A 27,932-nucleotide genomic window follows, 5' to 3' on the forward strand; every position below is an offset into this window, starting at 1 on the left:
TTTGAGTTGTTATTTTACCTGAAATGCACAAGGACCTCTACTCCGACAATTAATCCACACATAAAACGGCCAACTGAATCGTTTCTAGTCATCTCTCCTCCTTCCAGGCTTTCTCATCTTTGAACTTATATGGTGATCGCATCTAAACTTTCATTGTATTACCACGATAACCGGCAACAAAGTTTGTCTTTCAATCACCCACGCGGGTATAACCAATGAGGAGATGGCACGTGGGTACCTGCTTCTATAAACCAATGAGGAGATGGGAGAGGCAGGACTTTCAGCGCGATCTGCGTCAGAAATAGGAATGACTTCTATTTTAGACAGCCCTTGGCAACACAGACACTCGTTGGCGCGCGCGAGCAGTGTGGGTGCAATAATTGAATAAAATGGATTTCTAAATTTATTTTGCAACGCTCGCGCACGCGACGTGTCCGGTCTGGTCAGCATGTAAGGAACACATTTCTCCCTATAAGGCACAGTGATACACAGTAAATCTCAGGTCAAAACCAAAATACTGCCAATGTTGAAAAGTTACAGAAAAGGCACAAATAGTTCCTTCGGGAATATGAAGTCCGTTTCAAAACGTGATACTGTTGGCATTAGCTTGTACTTGACGACTTAGTAGAAAAAGAGAAGAAAAACATTTGCAAGTGGCCCATGCATCAAAACGCAGGCAATTCCACTTAGCAGTAAAGAAATGGATATGAGTCTCAGGTGACCAAAGACCAGACAAGGGGCTCCACTAAAAGGAACGGACCATGTCATCATACAGTGACAGAATATACAAAAAGAAACATACTTCAGAAGGCAAAAAAAGTTTAAGACTTCCCAGAGAGAATGTTGGAAGATTTGTCAGGCCATTCTTCGATTGGACTGATCTCGATGGGGTCGAACTGGGGGAAGACCACAAAACACAGCCTCTGTGCCACGTAGGTTGCTGACTCTGTGAGAAAACAGAGCCCACTTTTAGCATCACATCAAGGTGTCTGACCAGACAACTAAAATATGATTCCTTTTAAATGCCATATACAGTGCCTTGCGAAAGTATTCGGCCCCCTTGAACTTTGCGACCTTTTGCCACATTTCAGGCTTCAAACATAAAGATATAAAAGTGTATTTTTTGTGAAGAATCAACAACAAGTGGGACACAATCATGAAGTGGAACGACATTTATTGGATATTTCAAACTTTTTTAACAAATCAAAAACTGAAAAATTGGGCGTGCAAAATTATTCAGCCCCCTTAAGTTAATACTTTGTAGCCTGAAATGTGGCAAAAGGTTGCAAAGTTCAAGGGGGCCGAATACTTTCGCAAGGCACTGTATTTGGGTCTACTGAAATAAAGAATGGTTTGATACTTGTCATATACAGTATACAGGGTTTAGGGACGTTGGATAATATTAAACACTCGGTTGAATTTGAATTCAGAAATTCAGACACTTTTGGGGAAAAGTAAGAGCCCGTGATTATTAAGACAAACATGTATTTGCAGGATTGAAGAGGACACCCACCGATGAAGTCATAGATACACTTTGGCTTTGATTTCCAGTGCACCCCCAGGAAATAGACTGGTACACCAGTGAGCATGATGACCAGCCCAACACCACACACCACTGGCTCAGAGTACAGACTGAAGCCCAGCAACATGGCCCAGAACATCAGGTAGGTGACAGGGACAAGGAGGTTTACCTGATGAGCAGGGATGAGAACAGATTAATTTTTATAATAGAGAGAGTGTCACGTGCCGCTCCACCTTTCAATGAATAGGAAACGGAAAGGCTCTGGAGCAACGAACCACCCTTGCTGTCTCTGCCTGGCCGGTTCCCCTCTTTCCACTGGGATTCTCTGCCTCTAACCCTATTACAGGGGCTGAGTCACTGGCTTTACTGGGGCTCTCTCATGCCGTCCCTGGAGGAGGTGCGTCACCTGAGTGGGTTGAGTCACTGATGTGGTCATCCTGTCTGGGTTGGCGCCCCCCCCCCCCCCCCCTTAAGTTGTGCCGTGGCGGAGGTCTTTGTGGGCTATACTCAGCCTTGTCTCAGGATGGTAAGTTGGTGGTTGAAGATATCCCTCTAGTGGTGTGGGGGCTGTGCTTTGGCAAAGTGGGTGGGGTTATATCCTTCCTGTTTGGCCCTGTCCGGGGGTGTCCTCGGAGTGGGCCACAGTGTCTCCTGACCCCTCCTGTCTCAGCCTCCAGTATTTATGCTGCAGTAGTTTATGTGTCGGGGGGCTAGGGTCAGTTTGTTATATCTGGAGTACTTCTCCTGTCCTATTCGGTGTCCTGTGTGAATCTAAGTGTGCGTTCTCTAATTCTCTCCTTCTCTCTTTCTCTCTCTCGGAGGACCTGAGCCCTAGGACCATGCCCCAGGACTACCTGACATGATGACTCCTTGCTGTCCCCAGTCCACCTGGCTGTGCTGCTGCTCCAGTTTCAACTGTTCTGCCTTATTATTATTCGACCATGCTGATCATTTATGAACATTTGAACATCTTGGCCATGTTCTGTTATAATCTCCACCCGGCACAGCCAGAAGAGGACTGGCCATCCCACATATGCTCTCTCTAATTCTCTCTTTCTTTCTCTCTCTCGGAGGACCTGAGCCCTAGGACCATGCCCCAGGAATACCTGACATGATGACTCCTTGCTGTCCCCAGTCCACCTGACTGTGCTGCTGCTCCAGTTTCAACTATTCTGCCTTATTATTATTCGACCATGCTGGTCATTTATGAACATTTGAACATCTTGGCCATGTTCTGTTATAATCTCCACCCGGCACAGCCAGAAGAGGACTGGCCACCCCACATAGCCTGGTTCCTCTCTAGGTTTCTTCCTAGGTTTTGGCCTTTCTAGGGAGTTTTTCCTAGCCACCGTGCTTCTTCACCTGCATTGCTTGCTGTTTGGGGTTTTAGGCTGGGTTTCTGTACAGCACTTTGAGATATCAGCTGATGTACGAAGGGCTATATAAAATAAATTTGATTGATTGATTGAATGAATAAGTAGGTGAGAACAGGTTCAATGTATTGCTGTAGTTTGCTCTTATTTGTCAATTACTGTGTCAATCATTTATCTCTAATGCAAACTAGCACAAACTGACATCCTGCTATATAAAAACAGTTGTAAACTTTACAGAAATGTCAGAGGGCCCATGATTGAACCATGAGCGGAGTAATAATACCTTAATTGGTCTGTAAAGTTTGGGCTTCTTCCATCGGTAGTAGAGCAGGCCTGCGATGGTGACTCCATAGGAGAGGTAGTTGATGAAGGACACATAGTTGATCAGGTTGTGTGTCTCTCCTATACACAGGATTACAATGGTGGCAGTACACTGCAAGACAAAGAGAGAGAGAAAGGGAGTGAGAGAGATAAATAGACAAGAGACAGACAGGGGGAAGGAGGAGAGAGAAGAGAGGTGAGGACAACTGATATATACCTGAGTGAGGTATAGAATACAGAGGAAGCCTACCGTAGACAGTGGTTAAGGGCTGTAACAGGGGCATTGAGTTGGCCACTGAGTGTGCACTAGAAATAGTAGAATAGAATAGTAGAAATTAAGTATTTGTTTCTTACACAGCAGAGGAGAGCTGGGATGGGGGTGCAGTTCTTAAAGTGGATCATGGCCAGCAAGCTGGGTAGATGTCCCTCTCTGGCCCCAGAGAAACACAATCTAGAAAGACCCATAAAAATATAGAGGACGTAAAGACCCATGTACAATCATTTAACGAAATTTAAAAACATGCATGCACCTCCGTTTCCAGGACGTATCTCAATCCAAAGGCAGCATCCTTGTGGATTGTGACACGGCCTAGAGGACATTCCCAGGGTTGAGCTCCTCAACTCTATTCCACATCAGGTAACAACATCAGGTATCCAAAATGGCGTAGCGGTCAGACGTCTTTGTCTTGTCTTGTCCCATGTGCATATATATTTTTCTTTGCATTCTTTTTAATATTTTTCCTAAACCTCAACTTCAAAATACTCTCCTGCAACCCGCCTCACCCAATGTAGTGTGGATCAGTTTTTTTTTCCTAAAGTATTTCTATTTACCTCTGAACTAGAATACCTTAACTGAAGCTAGCTAGCTAACTAGCTACAAGCTATCAGTCAGCTAACCACTGCTAGCGGTCATCAGCTAACCTTTAGCTCGGAAAGCTCTCGCCAGTTCGTACAACGCGTTTCAAACCAGAGCATACCGGACCTATTTTTCTCTCCATATCCCTAATTTCCTTCCACAAACTCTGAACCTTTTCATCTGGATCATCACAGCTAGCTAACCGCAACCCGGGTTGACTACTCCTGGCTAAAGTTTTTGTCCCGGAGCTAGCACCAACTAGCCTGGGGCTAGCCCATGCTAGACCCATCTCCCGGCTCACTCCTGGGCTACAATATCCGGACCCCTTCTACTGCAGGTACGGGGCACGGAACCCCACCGTTCCTCTACGACTGGAATGCTGACATAATCTGCCCGAGGATTCCAACAGGCCCCTCAGGCGCAACGTCCGCTGAAGGCCCATTCTGCTAACCAGCTAGCTACCTAGAGCTACTTGGAACCCTACTAACTCCACGACTGGTCTATCGACGTCACCGCACGAAGAGGCAAAAACAGACTTACCCCCATCGCGACGTCCCCCAAAGGCTAACTTGCTAGCCCTGGTCAACTAACTGCTAGCTTGACTGCCCCGGTCTGCTAACTGCTAGCCCCTGCTAACTGTTTGCTTGCTAAACCGGTCTGCAAACTGCTAGCTTTCCAGACCCAGTCTGCTAACTGCTAGCTTGTTTATCCCCGGCCTACTAACTGTTAGCGTGTTAGCATCGGCCTGCTAACTGTCTGAATCGCCGTGTCCCCAGTCAGCCCAACCACTCACTGGACCCATATGTTCACTTGGCTACGCATGCCTCTCTCTAATATCAATATGCCTCATCCATTACTGTCCTGGTTAGTGATTACTGTCTTATTTCACTGTAGAGCCTCTAGCCCTGCTCAATATGTCTTAACCAACCATGTTGTCCCACCTCCTACATATGCGATGGCATCACCTGGTTTAAATGTCTCTAGAGACTATATCTCTCTCTCATCATTACTCAATGCCTAGGTTTACCTCCAATGTACTCACATCCTACCATACCTTTGTCTGTACACTATGCCTTGAATCTATGCTATCGTGCCCAGAAACCTGCTCCTTTTACTCTCTGTTCCGAACGTGCTAGACGGCCAGTTCTTATAGCATTTAGCCGTACCCTTATCCTACTTCTCCTCTGTTCCTCTGGTGATGTAGAGGTTAATCCAGGTCCTGCAGTGCCTAGCTCCACTCACACTCCCCAAGTGCTCTCATTTGTTGACTTCTGTAACCGTAAAAGCCTTGGTTTCATGCATGTTAACATTAGAAGCCTACTCCCTAAGTTTATTTTACTCACTGCTTTAGTACACTCTGCTAAACCGGATGTCTTAGCCGTGTCTGAATCCTGGCATAGGAAAACAACCAAAAAATCTCCATCGCTAACTAACATTTTCCGCCAAGATAGAACTGCCAAAGGGGGCGGTGTCGCAATCTACTGCAAAGATAGCCTGCAGAGTTCTGTATTACTATCCAAGTCTGTACCCAAACAATTTGAGCTTCTACTTCTAAAAATTCACCTTTCCAGAAACAAGTCTCTCACTGTTGCCGATTGCTATAGACCTCCCTCTGCCCCCAGCCGTGCCCTCGATACCATATGTGAATTGATTGCCCCCCATCTATCTTCTGAGCTCGTGCTACTAGGTGACCTAAACATGCTTAACACCCCGGCCATCCTACAATCCAAGCTTGATGCCCTCAATCTCACACAAATTGTCAATGAACCTACCAAGTACAACTCCAAATCTGTAAACACGGGCACCCTCATAGATGTCATCCTAACTAACTCGCCCTCCAAATACACCTCTGCTGTTTTCAATCAAAATCTCAGCGATCACTGCCTCACTACCTGCATCCGTAATGGGTCTGCGACCAAACGACCACCCCTCATCACTGTCAAAAGCTCCCTAAAACACTTCTGCGAGCAGGCCTTTCTAATCGACCTGGCTGGGGTATCCTGGAATGACATTGACCTCATCCCGTCAGTAGATGATGCCTGGCTATTCTTTAAAAGTGCCTTCCTCACCATCTTAAATAAGCATGCCCCATTCATGCCCCATGCCCCAAAAACATTCTGGGGCGTTCTGCATTAGCATCGAACAGCCCCCATGATATGCAACTTTTTGGGGAAGTTAGGAACAAATATACACAGGCAGTTAGGGAAGCTAAGGCTTTTTCACACAGAAATTTGCATCATGAAGTACTAACTCAAAAAAGTTTTGGGACACTGTAAAGTCACTGTAAAGAGTCACTGTAAAGAGAATAAGAGCACCTCCTCCCAGCTGCCCACTGCTCTGAGGCTAGGAAACACTGTCACCACTGATAAATCCACTATAATCGATCATTTCAATAAGCATTTCTCTACAGCTGGCCATGCTTTCCACCTGGCTACCCCAGTCAACTGCCCGGCACACTCCACAGCAACCCGCCAAAGCCCCCACCAGTTCTCCGTTACCCAAATCCAGATAGCTGATGTTCTGAAATAGCTGCAAAATCTGGACCCCTACAAATCAGCCGGGCTAGACAATCTGGAACCTCTCTTTCTAAAATTACCTGCCAAATTGTTGCAACCCCTATTACTGGCCTGTTCAACCTCTTTCGTATTTTCTGAGATTCCCAAAGATTGGAAAGCTGCCGCGGTCATCCCCCTCTTCAAAGAGGGAGACACTAGACCCAAACAGACGTACAGTGGGGAGAGCAAGTATTTGATACACTGCCGATTTTGCAGGTTTTCCTACTTACAAAGCATGTAGAGGTCTGTAATTTGTATCATAGGTACACTTCAACTGTGAGAGACGGAATCTAAAACAAAAATCCAGAAAACCACATTGTATGATTTTTAAGTAATTAATTTGCATTTTATTGCATGACATAAGTATTTGATCACCTACCAACCAGTAAGAATTCCGGCTCTCACAGACCTGTTAGTTTTTCTTTAAGAATCCCTCCTGTTCTCCACTCATTACCTGTATTAACTGCACCTGTTTGAAATCATTACCTGTATAAAAGACACCTGTCCACACACTCAGTCAAACAGACTCCAACCTCTCGTCAATGGCCAAGACTAGAGAGCTGTGTAAGGACATCAGAGATAAAATTGTAGACCTGCACAAGGCTGGGATGGGCTACAGGACAATAATCAAGCAGCTTGGTGAGAAGGCAACAACTGTTGGCGCAATTATTAGAAAGTGGAAGAAGTTCAAGAGACAGTCAATCACCCTCGGTCTGGGGCTCCATGCACGATCTCACCTCGTGGGGCATCAATGATCATGAGGAAGGTGAGGAATCAGCTCAGAATTACACGGCAGGACCTGGTCAATGACCTGAAGAGAGCTGGGACCACAGTCTCAAAGATCCTTTAGTAACACACTACGCCGTCATGGATTAAAATCCTGCAGCGCATGCAAGGTCCCTCTGCTCAAGCCAGCGCATGTCCAGGCCCGTCTGAAGTTTGCCAATGACCATCTGGATGATCCAGAGGAGGAATGGGAGAAGGTCATGTGGTCTGATAAGACAAAAAATGAGTTTTTTGGTCTAAACTCCACTCGCCATGTTTGAAGGAAGAAGAAGGATGAGTACAACCCGAAGAACACCATCCCAACCGTGAAGCATGGAGGTGGAAACATCATTCTTTGGGGATGCTTTTCTGCAAAGGGGACAGGACGACTATACCGTATTGAGCGGAGGAAGGATGGGGCCATGTATTGCGAGATCTTGGCCAACAACCTCCTTCCCTCAGTAAGAGCATTGAAGATGGGTCGTGGCTGGGTCTTCCAGCATGACAATGACCCGAAACACACAGCCAGGGCAACTAAGGAGTGGCTCCGTAAGAAGCATCTCAAGGTCCTGGAGTGGCCTAGCTAGTCTCCAGACCTGAACCCAATAGAACATCTTTGGAGGGAGCTGAAAGTCTGTAATGCCCAGCGACAGCCCCGAAACCTGAAAGATCTGGAGAAGGTCTGTATGGAGGAGTGGGCCAAAATCCCTGATGCAGTGTGTGCAAACCTGGTCAAGAACTACAGGAAACATATGATCTCTGTAATAGCAAACAAAGGTTTCTGTACCAAATATTAAGTTCTGCTTTCTGATGTATCAAATACGTATGTCATGCAATAAAATGCTAATTCATTATTTAAAAATCATACAATGTGATTTTCTGGATTTTTGTTTGATATTCCGTCTCTCACAGTTGAAGTGTACCTATGATGAAAATTAGACCTCTACATGCTTTGTAAGTAGGAAAACCTGCAAAATCGGCTGTGTATCAAATAATTGTTCTCCCCACTGTATATCTATCCTACCCTGTCTTTCTAAGGTCTTCGAAAGCCAAGTTAACAAACAGATTACCGACCATTTCGAATCCCACCGTACCTTCTCCGCTATGCAATCTCGTTTCAGAGCTGGTCATGGGTGCACCTCAGCCCCGCTCAAGGTCCTAAACAACATCATAACCGCCATCGATAAGAGACATTACTGTGCAGCCATATTCATCGACCTGGCCAAGGCTTTCGACTCTGTCAATCACCACATTCTTATTGGCAGACTCGACAGCCTTGGTTTCTCAAATGATTGCCTCGTCTGGTTTACCAACTACTTCTCTGATAGAGTTCAGTGTGTCAAATCCCTCCGATTTGTCCAGACCTCTGGCAGTCTCTATGGGGTTGCCACAGGGTTCAGTCCTTGGGCCGACTCTCTTCTCTGTATACATCAATGTTCTCATTCCAGACTCACATTCAGCATTTCCAATCCAAAATTAAATCTAGAATTGGCTTCCTATATCGCAACAAAGCATCCTTCACTCATACTGCCAAACATACCCTTGTAAAACTGACCATCCTACCGATCCTCGACTTCGGTGATGTCATCTATAAAATAGCCTCCAACACTCTACTCAACAAACTGGATGCAGTCTATCACAGTGCCATCTGTTTTGTCACCAAAGCCCCATACACTACCCACCATTGCGACCTGTACGCTCTCGTTGGTTGGCCCTCGCTTCATACTCGTCGCCAAACCCACTGGCTACAGGTTATCTACAAGTCTCTGCTTGGTAAAGCCCCGCCTTATCTCAGCTCACTGGTCACCATAGCAGCACCCACTCGTAGCACACGCTACAGCAGGTATCTCACTGGTCACCCCCAAAGATAATTCCTCCTTTGGTCGTCTTTCCTTCCAGTTCTCTGCTGCCAATGACTGTAACAAACTGCAAAAATCTCTGAAGCTGGAGACTCATATCTCCCTCACTAGCGTTATGCGCCAGCTGTCAGAGCAGCTCACAGATCACTGCACCTGTACATAGCCCATCTATCTACCTACCTCATCCCCACACTGTATTTATTTATCTTGCTCCTTTGCACCCCAGTATCTCTACCTGCACATTCATCTTCTGCACATCTACCATTCCAGTGTTTTAATTGCTATATTGTAATTACTTCGCCACCATGGCCTATTTATTGCCTTAAATCCCTTATCTTACCTAATTTACACTCACTGTATATAGACTTTTTTGTTTTCATTTGTTCTACTGTTTTATTGACTGTTTTGTTTATTCCATGTGTAACTCTGTGTTGTTGTATGTGTCGAAGTGATATGCTTTATCTTGGCCAGGTCGCAGTTGCAAATGAGAACTTGTTCTCAACTAGCCTACCTGGTTAAATAAAGGTGGAACATTTAAAAAAGAAAATGCAAGCAGTAGAATCAGATTTTTTTTTTTTTTTAAGATAAAAATACACCTTATTGAACAGCAGGGACTGTGAAGCAACGCAAACATAGACACAGACACATGCATACACACACATACACATGGGTTTTGTGTTGTGGTTTTGGAGTAGGAGACCGAGGGCACACAGTGTGTTGTGAAATCTGTTATAAATGTATTGTAATTAGCTGCCTTGGCAGCAGCTAATCGGGATCCAAAATACCTTGAGGAGGTGAAGAGGTAGCCGTTGATGCCTCCGAACGTGGACAAGGCTACCGAGATGGGCATAATGACAGAGAACATCCCCAGGAGCTTCTCTCCAAACGTCTGCAGCAGCACAAGGTTTATACATTTAGGACAAAAAACAAGCCTTGAATAGCTCAATGCAGAGAAAGTATTTTTAATAAATGAATGGCATCTTTATGTGAACATGCATTGAGTTGAACATTCATTAAAAGGTCAATACATCAAATAATGACACCATTAAAGTACAGTACTCCAGGCAATATTTGTCATGTTGCAAAGCAAAGCGAACAGCGTTACTCACGACGGCCACAGCGTTGGAAGAGAGCAGCTCCTCGGGTGACATGGCGGAGAAGTAGGCGATGTTGGTGAGCGTGTACACAAAGGTCACCAATGGGATTGAGATGTAAATGGCACGAGGTAGGTTCCTGATGAGGTAATCCACATGGTGCAAAGCCTACTGATGAGTTTGTCCACAAACTACTGATGAGTTCATCCACAAGGTACACAAACTACTGATGAGGTAATCCACACGGTATAAAAACTACTGATAAAGACATCCACAAGGTACACAAACTACTGATGAGGTAATCCACATGGTACACAAATGACTGATGAGGTCATCCACAAGGTACACAAAGTACTGATGAGGTAATCCACATAGCATACAAACCATGCAATCAACACAGTCTCATAAATCATGCATGGTTGGGGAAGTAAGAAGGCAGCTGACATGCAATATACATTATATATACACAAAAGTATGTAGGCACACCTTCAAATTATTGGATTTGGCTATTTCAGCCACACCTGTTTCTGCCCTGCCCTAGCTTCATGAAATGGATTTCCATGGCCAAGCAGCCTAAGATCACCATGCGCAATGTCAAGTGTCGGCTGGAGTGGTGTAAAGCTCGCTGCCATTGGACTCTGGAGCAGTAGGTGCACGTTCTCTGGAGTGATGAATCACGCTCCACTATCTGGCAGTCCGACGGCTGAATCTGTGTTTGCCGGATGCCAGGAGAACGCTACCTACCCCGAAGCATGACAACTGTAAAGTTTGGTGGAGGAGGAATAATGGTCTGGGGCTGTTTTTCATTGTTTGATTAGGCCTATTCCAGTGAAGGAAAATCTAAACACTACAGCATACAATAACATTCTAGATGATTCTGTGCTTCCAAGTTTGTGACAACAGTTTGGGGAAGGCCCTTTCCTGTTTCAGCATAAAAATTCCCCTGTGCACAAAGCGAGGTTCATACAGAAATGGTTTGATCGGTGTGGAAGAACCTGAATGGTCTGCAATTGACTGGGCTGAATGGAAGCAAGTCCCCACAACAATGTTCCAACATCTAGTGGAAAGCCTTCCCAGACGAGTGGAGGATGTTATAGCAGCAAAGAGGGTACCAACTCCATAATAATGGCCATGATTTTGTAATGAGTGGTTCGACGAGCAGGTGCCCACATACTTTTGGTCATGTAGTGTACTTTATCTTGTGTATATAAAAAAATATAACTCTTTATATATATTTATTTGCATTATATCACTTACATTTCTTATCAATATTTTAATTGATATACCACCGCAAGATCACAACATACAACTGTGCATCGCCCCACAATGCTTGCTTTCATGCCGGACTGGTTATACAGTACACAGCATTGGATAGATAATTGCGAATAGAATAGAATGCAAAGTAAAATAATGTTTGGTGAACCAGAAGCTCACCGTCGCGGTTCAACCACTTCCTCTGTGACATAGTTCAGGAAGTTCCATCCACTGAAGGCGAAAGAGGCCTGGAGGAAAGCCAGAGCGACCTGCCCAACTGAGGGAGTCCTGCTGAACTCAAAAGCCACATGAGGCGTCAGTCCCTCGTAGTTGCCTGAAGGGATACAAATTCCCCATCAATGTCGAGGTGATGTTTTAGGGAAATAGCATGATAGCCTCTTTGATCAATAAAAACTGGTAAATATTACAGACGTGCAAGTTCCTATTGGTTTGTTGAAGGTGCTACTAACCTTCGGCACCTGGATCATGTTCAGTAGGCATGTGTGGAAGAAAGCAGTCCGAAACTGGGAGGTATTATCTGAACTTGCTAAATAAGAAACCCTCATTTTCGCTTTCAGTCGCAAAACGTCTTGCTACAGTGTGCGCTAATGAAAATCATTCTACAGAGAAGGTGAGTGTGTGTCTCACCCTTGCAGATCTGCACCAGGCCGACCACTATGATGAGACCCAGGGCCGCCAGCTTCCCCACCGTGAACACATCTTGGATCCTGGTGGCCAGACGCACACTAGAGCAGTTCACCCAGGTCAGGAACACTGCAAACACACATGCACACACACAATACTTTTAAGCGTTTCATTGAGAAAACAAAATACTATTTAAACCCTAAACCCAAGTTATGTACAATCCTAGGGGTGGGCACATTGTTTCACCTCATCCATCACTGTCATTGGCTCGCCTCTCTCTCTCATGGTGGCCTGGCTCTCCCAGACAAAGGGGAGCTGTCAAGGCCACCAAAACAAACCGCTTCCAACGCAACAGAACAAAACCCAGAAAGGAAAGGTGGGCAGGTCCCTGAAGGGGTGGGCAGAAAGCTCACATTTTCTCCAGGTCATTGGCATCCAGTTCCCCAAAAACAAGTGTGAATAATGTCCTCTAAAAGCAGGGATTACGCGCGAAAAAAAAACCCTGTTGTTTCACCTCATGGGTCATAACGCTGTTGGCTTGTTGGCTTTTCTGCGGCTCACTCATAGTACATTTTGCTCACTCATGGTACAATGGGGTTTTTGTGTGTTTTTTTTCTCTACTTAAGAGGGTTCATTGGAGGTACAGTGCAGGTACTCTTGGGCTTGGTTCCAAGTAATTAGTAATAGTAGCACGACCACATGGTCAATAGAATGAGGGATGCAACCCAGTGAAAAGCAACACACAAATCACAGGCGACAAAATTGGCTCGAACTTCAACAAATGGGACAGACACTGTTCAGATCAAGTGCTACCCAGCAAAAGCAGACACCTGCTCACGTTAGAAGTTCAGAATGAGAAAGTGTAGGCTATATAGAAATAATTATTGAACTAAATAATGAGGGTTTCTATCGTCTTAATGAAGGTGTAGATTTCATCTCACATTCCAGTGTTCCAGCTTGTACACAGGGCTGCATGGGATTTCTGTTAACGCGACTCCATTTTAGGTATTATGCTAGGAGCCGATTGTGGATTTGACAGCTCTAACGCAGTTCCACCTCCGACCCTGCCAAAGCAACTGCTATGCCGATGTCTGCTAAAGTGGATCTGATTGAATAGAGCCCTAAGTACAAGTTTCCTCAGGTTTACAGAACTGGCTGCAGTGATGTCATTCTGACGTCTTTATGGCATGACGGTCAGGTTGGTTGTAAAATTATGTTTTTTGATATCTTTTAAGCGAACCAATAAATAAGTCTACAACCAGATAAAAATCAAATATTCTGGAAAAAGAACTGAAAAAGAATTAGGAAGCAGAAAGTTAGGTCACCCTGACATCCCATGGCCTAATTTCACCACAGGAATCGTTTGTCCATTGGGATGATTTCCTACATCCTTCAGAAACTCTACACTTCATCGGTCTTTGTTTCCCTAACTTCACTGCCCACTCCTTCCTCCTGTCCCTCCCTTCCAATTTCTATTTGACACACCTATGCATTGTTTTTATATTCCTGTCTCCAACTCTGAAAGTTTTAAAGGGCTTCCAGGCAATGGTTATGCAAGAGATATTTCACTCTGTTGTACCAGATAAACTTGAGGTCGAAAGAAACGCACACATCTGTTTAGGCGAGGTGCTGGCTAGCGGAGTGGAACACTTGAAAAAGGGAAGGAGAGGCACGCCCTCTAGGAGCTCAGGTGCAATCATTTAATAACCTAATAACTAACGTTTCGACAGACAAACTGTCTTCATCAGGGTATATTCAAATCAAATCAAATTTTATTTGTCACATACACATGGTTAGCAGATGTTAATGCGAGTGTAGCGAAATGCTTGTGCTTCTAGTTCCGACAATGCAGTAATAACAAGTAATCTAACTAACAATTCCAAAACTACTGTCTTGTACACAGTGTAAGGGGATAAAGAATATGTACATAAGGATATATGAATGAGTGATGGTACAGAGCAGCATAGGCAAGATACAGTAGATGGTATCGAGTACAGTATATACATATGAGATGAGTATGTAAACAAAGTGGCATAGTTAAAGTGGCTAGTGATACATGTATTACATAAGGATACAGTCGATGATATAGAGTACAGTATATACGTATGCATATGAGATGAATAATGTAGGGTAAGTAACATTATATAAGGTAGCATTGTTTAAAGTGGCTAGTGATATATTTACATAATTTCCCATCAATTCCCATTATTAAAGTGGCTGGAGTTGAGTCAGTGTCAGTGTGTTGGCAGCAGCCACTCAGTGTTAGTGGTGGCTGTTTAACAGTCTGATGGCCTTGAGATAGAAGCTGTTTTTCAGTCTCTCGGTCCCAGCTTTGATGCACCTGTACTGACCTCGCCTTCTGGATGATAGCAGGGTGAACAGGCAGTGGCTCGGGTGGTTGATGTCCTTGATGATCTTTATGGCCTTCCTGTGACATCGGGTGGTGTAGGTGTCCTGGAGGGCAGGTAGTTTGCCCCCGGTGATGCGTTGTGCAGACCTCACTACCCTCTGGAGAGCCTTACGGTTGAGGGCGGAGCAGTTGCCGTACCAGGCGGTGATACAGCCCGCCAGGATGCTCTCGATTGTGCATCTGTAGAAGTTTGTGAGTGCTTTTGGTGACAAGCCGAATTTCTTCAGCCTCCTGAGGTTGAAGAGGCGCTGCTGCGCCTTCTTCACAATGCTGTCTGTGTGAGTGGACCAATTCAGTTTGTCTGTGATGTGTATGCCGAGGAACTTAAAACTTGCTACCCTCTCCACTACTGTTCCATCAATGTGGATAGGGGGGTGTTCCCTCTGCTGTTTCCTGAAGTCCACAATCATCTCCTTAGTTTTGTTGACGTTGAGTGTGAGGTTATTTTCCTGACACCACACTCCGAGGGCCCTCACCTCCTCCCTGTAGGCCGTCTCGTCGTTGTTGGTAATCAAGCCTACCACTGTTGTGTCGTCCGCAAACTTGATGATTGAGTTGGAGGCGTGCGTGGCCACGCAGTCGTGGGTGAACAGGGAGTACAGGAGAGGGCTCAGAACGCACCCTTGTGGGGCCCCAGTGTTGAGGATCAGCGGGGAGGAGATGTTGTTGCCTACCCTCACCACCTGGGGGCGGCCCGTCAGGAAGTCCAGTACCCAGTTGCACAGGGCGGGGTCGAGACCCAGGGTCTCGAGCTTGATGACGAGCTTGGAGGGTACTATGGTGTTGAATGCCGAGCTGTAGTCAATGAACAGCATTCTCACATAGGTATTCCTCTTGTCCAGATGGGTTAGGGCAGTGTGCAGTGTGGTTGAGATTGCATCGTCTGTGGACCTATTTGGGCGGTAAGCAAATTGGAGTGGGTCTAGGGTGTCAGGTAGGGTGGAGGTGATATGGTCCTTGACTAGTCTCTCAAAGCACTTCATGATGACGGAAGTGAGTGCTACGGGGCGGTAGTCGTTTAGCTCAGTTACCTTAGCTTTCTTGGGAACAGGAACAATGGTGGCCCTCTTGAAGCATGTGGGAACAGCAGACTGGTATAGGGATTGATTGAATATGTCCGTAAACACACCGGCCAGCTGGTCTGCGCATGCTCTGAGGGCGCGGCTGGGGATGCCGTCTGGGCCTGCAGCCTTGCGAGGGTTAACACGTTTAAATGTCTTACTCACCTCGGCTGCAGTGAAGGAGAGACCGCAAGTTTTCGTTGCAGGCCGTGTCAGTGGCACTGTATTGTCCTCAAAGCGGGCAAAAAAGTTATTTAGTCTGCCTGGGAGCAGGACATCCTGGTCCGTGACTGGGCTGGATTTCTTCCTGTAGTCCGTGATTGACTGTAGACCCTGCCACATGCCTCTTGTGTCTGAGCCGTTGAATTGAGATTCTACTTTGTCTCTGTACTGACGCTTAGCTTGTTTGATAGCCTTGCGGAGGGAATAGCTGCACTGTTTGTATTCGGTCATGTTACCAGACACCTTGCCCTGATTAAAAGCAGTGGTTCGCGCTTTCAGTTTCACGCGAATGCTGCCATCAATCCACGGTTTCTGGTTAGGGAATGTTTTAATCGTTGCTATGGGAACGACATCTTCAACGCACGTTCTAATGAACTCGCACACCGAATCAGCGTATTCGTCAATGTTGTTGTCTGACGCAATACGAAACATGTCCCAGTCCACGTGATGGAAGCAGTCTTGGAGTGTGGAGTCAGCTTGGTCGGACCAGCGTTGGACAGACCTCAGCGTGGGAGCCTCTTGTTTTAGTTTCTGTCTGTAGGCAGGGATCAACAAAATGGAGTCGTGGTCAGCGACTCCATTTTAACAAACACTGCGCGTCACTAGTTTATATAGTGTCAAAGGACACACAGAGGTGTCTGTAATCATGGCCGGGTGTGGCTTGATATCATTGGTTAATTTACAGATATAAATAGAACCTATAAAAAACAGAAATGGATAGCATACGATCATAGATACAATTTGGCTACATAAGCCTGCAAACATTTACATTGAATAGTAAAATCACATGAATAGCTTCAGATCAAAGTCTACCTTGAGACCGAAGGGAGCAAGGGTCTTTAAATTAAAGATCCAGTCAGCCTCTCGTTTTCACAATGAATTGTTGAGGTCACCCCCTCTCCTAGAGAGGGTAACGTGTTCGAAGCCGATATAACGTAGGGACGAAATCGAGTGGTTCCACTCGATTTACACTTGTAATTACACTTGTAATTTCCATCTAGTAGAGGCGCAAATAGACGTTGTGCAGGGGTATTTTGGGGTGGTAAATCAGAGTTTACCAATTGTTCTCTGAGGTTTCTGCCCCGCGAGAATACAAACAAAGGAAGGCTCGAAAACACATGACTGATACTGTCATCGGATCTTAGAATGTGCCAATGTTAGTCAACGATTCCCTTAATGAATTTCTTCCGAGTACACTGAATAGCGGGTTGTAAAAACGCAAGAATGCTTCTTTTTGCGAGATCCCAATCAAAGGAAAAATAATGTTTTCCATTGAGCTTATTTCAGCCATTACCAGGGTGTGTTTGACAGATCATTTGACAGGTGGTAACTTTAACGGGAAAAAATGACAGGTACAAGAAAGACTATGATCCAGTCGCAGGAGTAAAATGAAAGCAATCAATCTAGCGAGATTAATGTGACAAGTGGATTTTGGAACCCCTCATACACCGGAAATATATGTCTGAAAAAGACAAATTCTCAGGTGGGATGCACAGTATATCTTTTTGGGGTTACCTTAATGTTAATTTAACACATTTCCTTTACATAAGTGAGTTCAGGCACAGGAACATGGTACTTACAGAGACAGACTGTTGACAGCAGGCGTGTGGCCATGTAGGGAGGGACACAGTCGGGGAATACAGGCTGAAGGACATAGTTAGAGAAGGTGAGGGCGATGACAGCCAGGGTTGTGGGGTACATGATGAGCACCGCACTCCACAGGAGGAGAAACCTGGGAAGGGAGAGAAACAGTAAAATATCTTTGGTCCAACTTTGTGTTTTTTAATGAACAATTTGTTTATCGCATAAACTGAACAGTCAATTGAACATTCAACCAACTCTTCTGACCCCCAATACCAAGCAAATCCAACCTCGTGCTGTTTCATAATAAGCTTACAAACTTACACATTGCATGAGAGGTACCTACCCAACAAGGCCTCCGAAAATTTCTGTGACGTAGGAGTAGTCCCCTCCTGACTTGGGGATGGTGACCCCCAGCTCAGCATAGCAGAGGGAACCCAGGGCAGCTATGCAGCCCCCTAGTACCCACACAATCAGTGCTAGACCCACTGAACCCGAGTGCTCTAGAACCCCCTTAGGAGAGATGAAGATTCCAGAACCAATTATGTTCCCTGTGGAGAGGGAGAAGGTATTACTAGAATACACACACAAAACAAGCAAAATGGAAATATTGCTAAAAATAATATGACTATTATAAAATCTTCCTATTTGCATGTACATCTTTACACTGTAACTGTATCATGTGTTAATCAGTTATGTTGAAAAGGTTTGGGAAACAATAAAGCAGAAGAACTTTAGCTGGACTGTTTAGATATATTGGTGTGTTGAAAGGGAGGGATGTGATATCATCTGCTCTGTACACTTCCCCCTGAGCGAGCTGGGGGTTGCTTGCCACAGCCCGTTTTGCGCTAAGAAAAAACCCCGAAACGACATAGCTTTCTCTCTTCAAATATACGTGACAAAAATAAACCTTCTCTGATGATCATCGCAAATTAACAACATCATCCATAGAGGACTTCAGAAATGGAACAATCATGCTGTTGATGTGAGCGAACAGATCAAGCAGTCACACGGTAGGAAGTGATACCATTAAACCCAAGAGGCTTCAACATCAACCACACGCATTGTTGAAGTAATACAATGATCTGGGTTCCAATATGGCTGTACCATGTCCAAGGGTGTATCAGAAATGGCACCCTGTTGAAAAGTAGTGGCATTATGAAATAGGGTGCAATTTCAGATGCAGATCAAGAGTATCCCAACCAACACATTCAGGGTAGTAGCACAGCAGAAGGTAGCCAAGTGGCACAGACCTTAATTACATGACTAGACATACGTAAATTGTTTACTTATAACTGTCGAGCTCAGTCAAGTCGCTCTTGGGAATTCAATTCAACTCATCTATTACATTATTTCTAGACTGTACCGGCTTTCCCTTTGGTGTGTGACCCTGTCAGAAATGCTGAGACTGGGAGTAAAGCCTGGTCTCATAGAATAGACGTAACATAGTGAAAGTAAATAAGTTTGGTGTGATTACATAACACAGAAGGCTACTTAAGGGAAAAACTAAAGTAGGGTGGTTGGACGGGTGTTAATGCGAGCATCTAGCAACCCAAAGGTTGCATGTTCGAATCTCATCATGGACAACTTTAGTATTTTAGCTAATTAACACATTTGCAACTGCTTACTACTCTTAGCTACTATGAAACTATTTAGCATGTTAGCTAACCCTTCCCCTAACCTTAAGCCTAACCTTAACCACTAGCTTAGTTAACACTAATCCCCTAGCTAACGTTAGCATTATCCACCTAGCCAATGTTAGCCACAACAAATTGGAATTGGTAACATATAATATTTTTGCAAATTCTTAACATATTATGCAAATTCTAATTTGTAACATATCATACAAAATGGATAAGGGATGGATTAACATTTACAGAATGGGTACCTGGAGGAAAATGGGGCACGGTCATGCTTTTTTAATTTCAGTCAAGGGGAGGATTTAGTTTTTTTTTTCATCTAGTCCAGAGGAGGGTCATGTCATTTGTAATTGATGAAATTTCAATATTTCTCCGTCTTTTAGAATTCATGGCTTATTAGGCTACATATCGATGTGTGCCCGATGCCGCCCCTCAGCTCTGATTCTCAGCTGGGCACGCATAAATAGCCTTCAAGTGCGCCTAAAGGCTATTTAGTGTGGTCTCAATCAAATGATCCATAGACTGTAGACTATAGGCTGCGAAGTGCATGCTCGGAGAAGCACAGAGCAAAGTCATATTTCTAAGATAGCTGCTGGGATGGTGTAAATACAACTAGGCTGCATTACACACTGCAATGGATATACCCTGAGCCCCGGCCTGCTCTGCTCTTGCTGATCAAAAACTGTTTTGTGTGCTGTGCTGTGTAGGTCTATAGTGGCAATTCAGGAGGAGAGTCAAAGGCTTCTTCCGTTTATTTTGTATTAGGCCTAGTCCAAATAATGCGCAATATTGCGTGTGGACTAGCCTATAGCCTATGGTCAACTTTGATAGCTTGCTACTACTATAATAGATTTAATTAAAAACAGTACATTTATTGCCCATGATGTTTTTATCAGAGTTATTACCACAAGACGCTACAGATGGTAGTGCGTACGGCCCAGTACATCACTGGGGCTAAGCTTCCTGCCATCCAGGACCTCTACTAGGCAGTGTCAGAGGAAGGCCCTAAAAATAGTCAAAGACTCCAGCCACCCAAATCATGGACTGTTCCTCTAAGCTACCACACGGTAAGTGATACCGGAGCGCCAAGTCTAGGTCCAAAAGGCTCCTGAACAGCTTCTACCCCCAATCTATTAGACTGCTAAACAGTTATGGCTACCCGGACTGTTTGCATTGACCCCCTTTTTCACGCCTCTACTACTAGCTAATTATTATCTATGCATAGTGAGTTTACCCCTACCTACATGTACATATTACCTCAATTACCTCGACTAACCTGTACACCTGCACATTGACTTGGTACCGTTACCCCCTGTATATAGCCTTACTATTGTTATTTTATTGTGTTACTTGTTTAGTATTGATTATTTTTGTATAATTTTTTTTTACTATAGTTTATTTTAAAAACATATTTTTTAGCAAATATTTTCGTACTTACTTTTACAAAATTCTGCATCGTTGGTTAAGGACTTGTAAGTAAGCATTTTACGGTAAGGTACACCTGCTGTATTCTTCACATGTGACAAATAAGATTTGATTTGATTTGATATTGACCTCACAATAAGTCAGATTCAAGTAACTTACATTGTGGTGCTGAAACTTGAAGCAGCGGCCGCAGCACAATCAGTTGGAAATGGACAGCTCATGGTGCTGAAAGTAGGCAAATTCGAGTAGGCATAATTCATTTAAACCATCTTCATTTTAATTAGACTTTACTAACAACAAGAGGGCTTTGTGTTGGAACCTTTTTCTTCCTATTGAAGAAATAAGAGGTACAAAATTAGGCTATAGGCTGCTATATCCATAGATTTGTCGGTCAATTCCTCCACCCACCATGCACTCTTTAAATAGCCTACTTCTATGTCAGTGAAGGGCTGCTAGGCTAGGTTAAAACCAAGGCTGCGTTTCAAACTCATAAAAGACATACCCTCGTCCACTTATCCTTGCCTTATGGCCTTGGGGGAATGCCTGCGGCCATATTTGTCGTCGGTCCAAGTGATTAGCCAAGCAAGGGAAGTTTGCAACGTAAACCCCTCATCCCTCGTTTGCGAGTGTACAATTATGTTCACTTCGGGACCTGAAACGCCCCATAATTCAATCCGCGACAATTGCACATCCGCTAAGAAACATCCGCCAACACTTAAAACCTCAACGTCAATATGGAGTAAACATATAAGTAAAAACAAATGTAAATAAGTTAGAAATTGTGCTACTAATGCACAAACACCTCTCGTAAAAGTAATTATGTTTTTGTTTGGTTAGCTTTTGGAAATCGTAGAAATAAAAAAATTTCCTTCTTCAGAAGTTCCAGCTAGGCAGGCTAACGTTAGTCAGCTAATTCATTTGCTAGCTATCACAGAGTAGGCATATATTAATAAATATATAGTTAATATAAGTAGACATGCAATCATAATTGACTGTAGCGCATATAAAGCACCCACAAGCTACCAGTGGCTGAAAACACGAATTTCCGGGCAAGGGCGGTCCATTTAAAATTAATTCCTTCCTCCCTCGCCCCTTGCCCTGCAAGTGTAAACTCGTCAGACGTCATGATATGTCATCAGAAGCATCCATCTAATTTGAGGGGAGAGGGTGTGTCAGTTAAGTGTTTGGAATGCAGCCCAAGACTCAAATTAAGGGTGTATGAGAGGGTATGCCATACGCTGCATTTAGACGAGGGATGCAAAAAACGTCATACCAGTCGGCATAGCGGGACAAGAAAGCAAGAAAGATGTTTAATGCAAAAGCAAGCCAGCACGACGGTATGCGTTACCATTTGGATTTCAGTAAACAAACATTGCAAATAAACATATGGCAGAAAACAACGCTACGGAAGACGGCAAAGGTTGAAATATTTGGACGGCAAGTCCCATGTACCGTGGCGGCTGAAAGCATTCACGGACAGCCTCAACGCATTTACTATCGTTCCCTGATCAAAAACAATGACATGCGGTTTGCCGTCAACTGCCTACCTCGTGCCATCTAAACGCAGCAATAAGGTTACATTTTATTAAAGAAGATTTTGAAGAAAATAAAACAGATCCGATTATATAAAGTGATCTACAGTATAACAGTGCTTTGGTCCATGATGCTTTATGCTGCATACAAGCTGTAAAATACCCGGCAAAGACGTGACTTGGATGCATATCGGGATATCATTGTTTAGTTTGTTTGACATTCAGAGGCTGAGCTACAACCATCTATAGCAAGGAGACAAAAAATGGACTTATCTTGGGATTAAAACTTTTTTTAAAAATATTTTATTTAACTAGGCAAGTCAGTTAAGAACAAATTCTTATTTTCAATGACGCCTAGGAACCTGCCTTGTTCAGGGGCAGAACGACAGATTTTTACCTTGTCAGTTCGGGGATTCGATCTTGCAATCTTCCGGTTACTAGTCAGACCCATTGAGTTTTTACACATTTTGTTTTACGTTACAGCCTTTTTCTAAAATGGTAAAAACAAGTAAAAACTGGTTTTGAGGATTTTTTTCAACTGGATTAAAAATAAATACAGAAATACCTTATTTACATAAGTATTCAGACCCTTTGCTATGAGACTTGAAATTGAGCTCAGATGCATTCTGTTTCCATTGATCATCCTTGAGATGTTTCTACAACTAGATTGGTGTCCATCTGGGGTAAATTCAATTGATTGGACATGATTTGGAAAGGTACACACTTGTCTACATAAGGTCCCACAGTTGACAGTGCATGTCAGAGCAAAAACTAAGCCATGAGGTTGAAGGAATTGTCCGTAGAGCTCCGAGACAGGATTGTGTTGAGGCGCAGATCTGGGGAAGGGTACCAAAATAATTCTGCAGCATCAAAGCTCACCAAGAACACAGTGTCCACCATTCTTCAATGGAAGAAGTTTGGAACCACCAAGACCTCCTCACATCTTCCTAGAGCTTGCTGCCCGGCCAAACTGAGCAATCGGGGGAGAAGGGAGGTGACTAAGGCCCGCTTGGAGTTTGTCAAAAGGCACATAAAGGTCTCAGACCATGAGAAACAAAATTCTCTGGTCTGATGAAACCAAGATTGAACTCTTTGGCCTGAATGCCAAGTGTCACGTCTGGAAGAAACCAGTCACCATCCCTACGGTGAAGCATGGTGGTGGCAGTATCATGCTGTGGGGATCATTTTCAGTAGCAGGGACTGGGAGATTAATCAGGATCGAGGGAAAGATGAACAGAGCAAAGTACAAAGAGATCCTTGATGAAAACCTGCCTCAGAACACTCAGGACCTCAGACTGGGGCAAAGGTTCACCTTCCAACAGGACAATGACCCTAAGCACACAGCCAAGACCATGCAGGATTGGCTCAGCAGCCAGAGCCCGGACTTGAACCCAATCTAACATCTCTGGAGAGACCTGAAAATACAGTGCCTTGCGAAAGTATTTGGCCCCCTTGAACTTTGCGACCTTTTGCCACATTTCAGGCTTCAAACATAAAGATATAAAACTGTGTTTTTTGTGAAGAATCAACAACAAGTGGGACACAATCATGAAGTGGAACGACATTTATTGGATATTTCAAACTTTTTTAACAAATCAAAAACAGAAAAATTGGGCATGCAAAATTATTCAGCCCCTTTACTTTCAGTGCAGCAAACTCTCCAGAAGTTCAGTGAGGATCTCTGAATGATCCAATGTTGACCTAAATGACTAATGATGATAAATACAATCCACCTGTGTGTAATCAAGTCTCCGTATAAATGCACCTGCACTGTGATAGTCTCAGAGGTCCGTTAAAAGCGCAGAGAGCATCATGAAGAACAAGGAACACACCAGGCAGGTCCGAGATACTGTTGTGAAGAAGTTTAAAGCCGGATTTGGATATAAAAATATTTCCCAAGCTTTAAACATCCCAAGGAGCACTGTGCAAGCGATAATATTGAAATGGAAGGAGTATCAGACCACTGCAAATCTACCAAGACCTGGCCGTCCCTCTAAACTTTCAGCTCATACAAGGAGAAGACTGATCAGAGATGCAGCCAAGAGGCCCATGATCACTCTGGATGAACTGCAGAGATCTACAGCTGAGGTGGGAGACTCAGTCCATAGGACAACAATCAGTCGTATATTGCACAAATCTGGCCTTTATGGAAGAGTGGCAAGAAGAAAGCCATTTCTTAAAGATATCCATAAAAAGTGTCGTTTAAAGTTTGCCACAAGCCACCTGGGAGACACACCAAACATGTGGAAGAAGGTGCTCTGGTCAGATGAAACCAAAATTGAACTTTTTGGCAACAATGCAAAACGTTATGTTTGGCGTAAAAGCAACACAGCTGAACACACCATCCCCACTGTCAAACATGGTGGTGGCAGCATCATGGTTTGGGCCTGCTTTTCTTCAGCAGGGACAGGGAAGATGGTTAAAATTGATGGGAAGATGGATGGAGCCAAATACAGGACCATTCTGGAAGAAAACCTGATGGAGTCTGCAAAAGACCTGAGACTGGGACGGAGATTTGTCTTCCAACAAGACAATGATCCAAAACATAAAGCAAAATCTACAATGGAATGGTTCAAAAATAAACATATCCAGGTGTTAGAATGGCCAAGTCAAAGTCCAGACCTGAATCCAATCGAGAATCTGTGGAAAGAACTGAAAACTGCTGTTCACAAATGCTCTCCATCCAACCTCACTGAGCTCGAGCTGTTTTGCAAGGAGGAATGGGAAAAAAATTCAGTCTCTCGATGTGCAAAACTGATAGAGACATACCCCAAGTGACTTACAGCTGTAATCGCAGCAAAAGGTGGCGCTACAAAGTATTAACTTAAGGGGGCTGAATAATTTTGCACGCCCAATTTTTCAGTTTTTGATTTGTTAAAACAGTTTGAAATATCCAATAAATGTCGTTCCACTTCATGATTGTGTCCCACTTGTTGTTGATTCTTCACAAAAAAATACAGTTTTATATCTTTATGTTTGAAGCCTGAAATGTGGCAAAAGGTCGCAAAGTTCAAGGGGGCCGAATACTTTCGCAAGGCACTGTAGCTGTGCAGCAATGCTTCCCATCCAACCTGACAGAGCTTGAGAGGATCTGCAGAGAAGAATGGGAGAAACTCCCCAAATCAGGTGTTCCACGCTTGTAGCGTCATAGCCAAGACTTGAGGCTGTAATCAATGCCAAAGGTGCTTCCACAAAGTGCTGAGTAAAGGGTCTAAATACTTATGTGATATATCCAGGGTTTTTTTTTAAATGAATTTGCAAAATAATTTAAAAAATAAAAGGTTTTTGGCTTTGTCATTATGGGGTATTGTGTGTAGATTGATTAAGGGGGAAAAACAATTTAATCAATTTTAGAATTAGGCTATAATGTAACAAAATTTGTAAAAAGTCAAGGGGTCTGAATAGTTTCAGAATGCACTGTAATCTAATTATGTCAATATCACTTGCTTAAGCTAGTCACTTTCTGTGCAATAGAAAATGTTTAAACCCAGACAGCTTTTAGGGAAATACTTGTGACCTTCTCTTGTTGGGTTAAGCCACGGAAGAAGAGTAGCCAGCAGTTAAAACTGACACTTTTCTGCATTGGTAGGGCTACTCTGTCTGGGGTGGAAAGGTCGGCCCAACTTTTGAAAGTACCATGCTCAGATTCCAAATGACGTCTCAGATGTAATTATTTGCAAACAGGGACAGTTTAGTTGCAAACAAGACGCACTGATTTGGCATTGGAGAAATATGATAAGATTAACAAATATCTCTCTGTCAATGTTTTGCCTGTAATTTCGGTCATTTGTGTGGTATAAAAAAATATTGTGCTAATATGTAAAATTACGTAGAATTGCATGACATTTTTATAAACGGCAATGTTTTTTCTGATCTGCAAATAAGTTGATAGATTCATGCAATGATTTTACTATAAAGGAGATCTCTCTACCCCTAATCTTGTCCACGATGGTCTGTGAATCAAAACTCTTGCGTTGCCATGTAATGCTTACAGGACAAAGAACCGTTTCTGTCCAAGAAGGTACGGTAAACTGTAAACATGTTCTCTGCTGTCACCTTTTGTTTTAATTATTATTTTTGGTATGGGGAGGGTCACTTGTTTTTTTCCCAAAGGTTCAGGATTTAAGTAAAATATATTTGTTAAAGGGAGGGCCATCCATTTTCATTTCAGAGAGGTCCGATTTTCTCCATGTAACCCTTATTATAAATAATGTTCACTCCCTAATGGACATCCACAAATGAATACATACGAAACTTAACATATTGAAGTGGGTCGGTTTTACATTTACTATGTTACGTCTACTCCAGGTTGGGGAGTAAGATGTATAACTTTGAAACAACAGGGTGGATGCTAGCATGGGCTTCCTGGTCTGGATTGCTCAACAGTTGGCAGTCTGTACTCGGTCTCTCTTCCACACACACAAGGAGGTAGGAGCCTGATTCAAAGGGATTTCTGACTCTTTGCTCGTGTTTGAGGTCTTAATTCAGGATTGATCTTGATCAAAAACTGCACTAGTGTAACTAACTAAAAGCCACAAGAGTAGGTTGGGGAGTAAATGTAAATGAAAACATCTCTGTCTGTATAAATGACATAAAGAGCATAGGCCTATTCTTATACAACTTTTAGTTTAATAATCATTTTACAGTAACCCTGAAAATAAAGTCAGAACATATGTAATAAACAGCCCAGGACTTTCATCAGCAGTCTGGGGGCCCTGAATATCAAAACCAACTAAAGTTACATTTATCAGTCATGATAAATATGCCTCTTCCAAACTGTATAGTGGCATTTACCCTACTGTAGGTGTAACTTGGGCCTATATCTTCATTTGCACCCTTCAGCAAGTGGATTAGATTTATTATAGCAGCCCACTGCCATTTCCTCTGCTTCGGCAGACAATTTCCTTCTGCTTGACAACCAATGTGCTACTAATTAATATATTTTGGCCACGTAAGCATTGAGGTAGACATTTAATGCACATCGATTTCTCATGTAGTCGCACGGGCATGGCATCTGAAATAGGACCATCATCTTATCATGACAGGTGAGAAGATGGGCCTATTTCTAACCACTACAAATATAGGATACTGACTTTAATGACACACAGAATCCATCAATGGAAAACGCATGTTTTCAGCTAATTGGCTGTAAATGGCAAACTTACATCAAAGTTATTTTATCAAATAAAGCCATGACCAAACACCCCCAAGTAATAGATTCTAAAATGCAATTCACTTTTACCAACCTTACCTATGATTATTGTACAGGCGCTTAAAAGTCCTATTTCTTTTTTCAGAGTCACTCTATCAGGGATTTCGTCACGCTTGTTGTTCCCATCTTTCAAGATCTTCAGTGCAGCTGCTGGCTCTTGCCGTGAGCAGATACTTCTTTTCCGCTTTTCTCCATCCATGTCTGCGACCATATCAAAGGCTTTCTCGAATTCCTCTCTTGAACTCACACACGGCATTGATGCAGACTGAATAGGGTGCGCATGCGCAACAATCTGTCGCTGTCCAGGGTAGAATGCTAACTACCCTACTCTCGTGCCATCAACTACTTGAGCGTCGCTGGACGTTTTCCACTAAATCTCACTCGGAGATCCTTTCGAACCGTTTCAATACCGACGATAATAGCTGAGGCTTGCGTGCATCAGAGTTTGGGGCACTCTCCTAGTTGAGTAAGCCCCCCATCTTGAACACAACTGTGTCTGCATAATCTCGATTGCTCAGTGTTCAGGCCCCCATTTCAGAGTACACAAATTCACAAAATCTTCTCAAATATTATTGATAGGGAATTTGAAGGTATTTAATCTTGTG

At 43.7% G+C, this 27,932-nt stretch overlaps 1 protein-coding gene across 2 annotated transcripts; it reads right to left on the bottom strand.

Moving 5' to 3' along the window:
- Positions 1 to 345: 345 nt before the first annotated feature.
- On the bottom strand, positions 346 to 27,564 carry LOC110524148 (asc-type amino acid transporter 1). Of its 2 annotated transcripts, XM_021603540.2 has the most exons (12): positions 21,086 to 21,669; positions 20,743 to 20,808; positions 17,865 to 18,069; positions 17,518 to 17,669; positions 12,248 to 12,373; positions 11,780 to 11,933; positions 10,361 to 10,484; positions 10,037 to 10,140; positions 3,571 to 3,667; positions 3,179 to 3,328; positions 1,514 to 1,691; positions 346 to 946 (listed from the first exon to the last, which is right to left on the bottom strand). In XM_021603540.2, exons 4-12 carry the CDS (start codon positions 17,636 to 17,638, stop codon positions 822 to 824), a joined length of 1,179 nt encoding a protein of 392 aa, XP_021459215.1. In that variant the 5' UTR covers positions 17,639 to 17,669; positions 17,865 to 18,069; positions 20,743 to 20,808; positions 21,086 to 21,669; the 3' UTR covers positions 346 to 821. The 2 variants fall into 2 exon arrangements, with proteins under 2 accessions (XP_021459215.1, XP_021459206.2); XM_021603531.2 differs by lacking the exons at positions 20,743 to 20,808; positions 21,086 to 21,669 and adding an exon at positions 27,367 to 27,564.
- Between the last annotated feature and the right edge of the window lie 368 nt (positions 27,565 to 27,932).

Source organism: Oncorhynchus mykiss, chromosome 1, assembly GCF_013265735.2.
Source record: "Oncorhynchus mykiss isolate Arlee chromosome 1, USDA_OmykA_1.1, whole genome shotgun sequence".
In the NCBI taxonomy this organism is placed as follows: domain Eukaryota; kingdom Metazoa; phylum Chordata; class Actinopteri; order Salmoniformes; family Salmonidae; genus Oncorhynchus; species Oncorhynchus mykiss.

Bases quoted from the DNA above. Each gene is read 5' to 3' on its own strand.
- LOC110524148 (XM_021603531.2), bottom strand. From the start codon at position 27,538: ATGGTCGCAGACATGGATGGAGAAAAGCGGAAAAGAAGTATCTGCTCA. The intron at 18,070-27,366 runs GTAAGGTTGGTA...CCCTCTCCACAG, and splicing joins CGCCTGTACAATAATCATAG to GGAACATAATTGGTTCTGGA. The intron at 10,485-11,779 runs GTGAGCTTCTGG...TTACCTCATCAG, and splicing joins GAAGTGGTTGAACCGCGACG to GAACCTACCTCGTGCCATTT.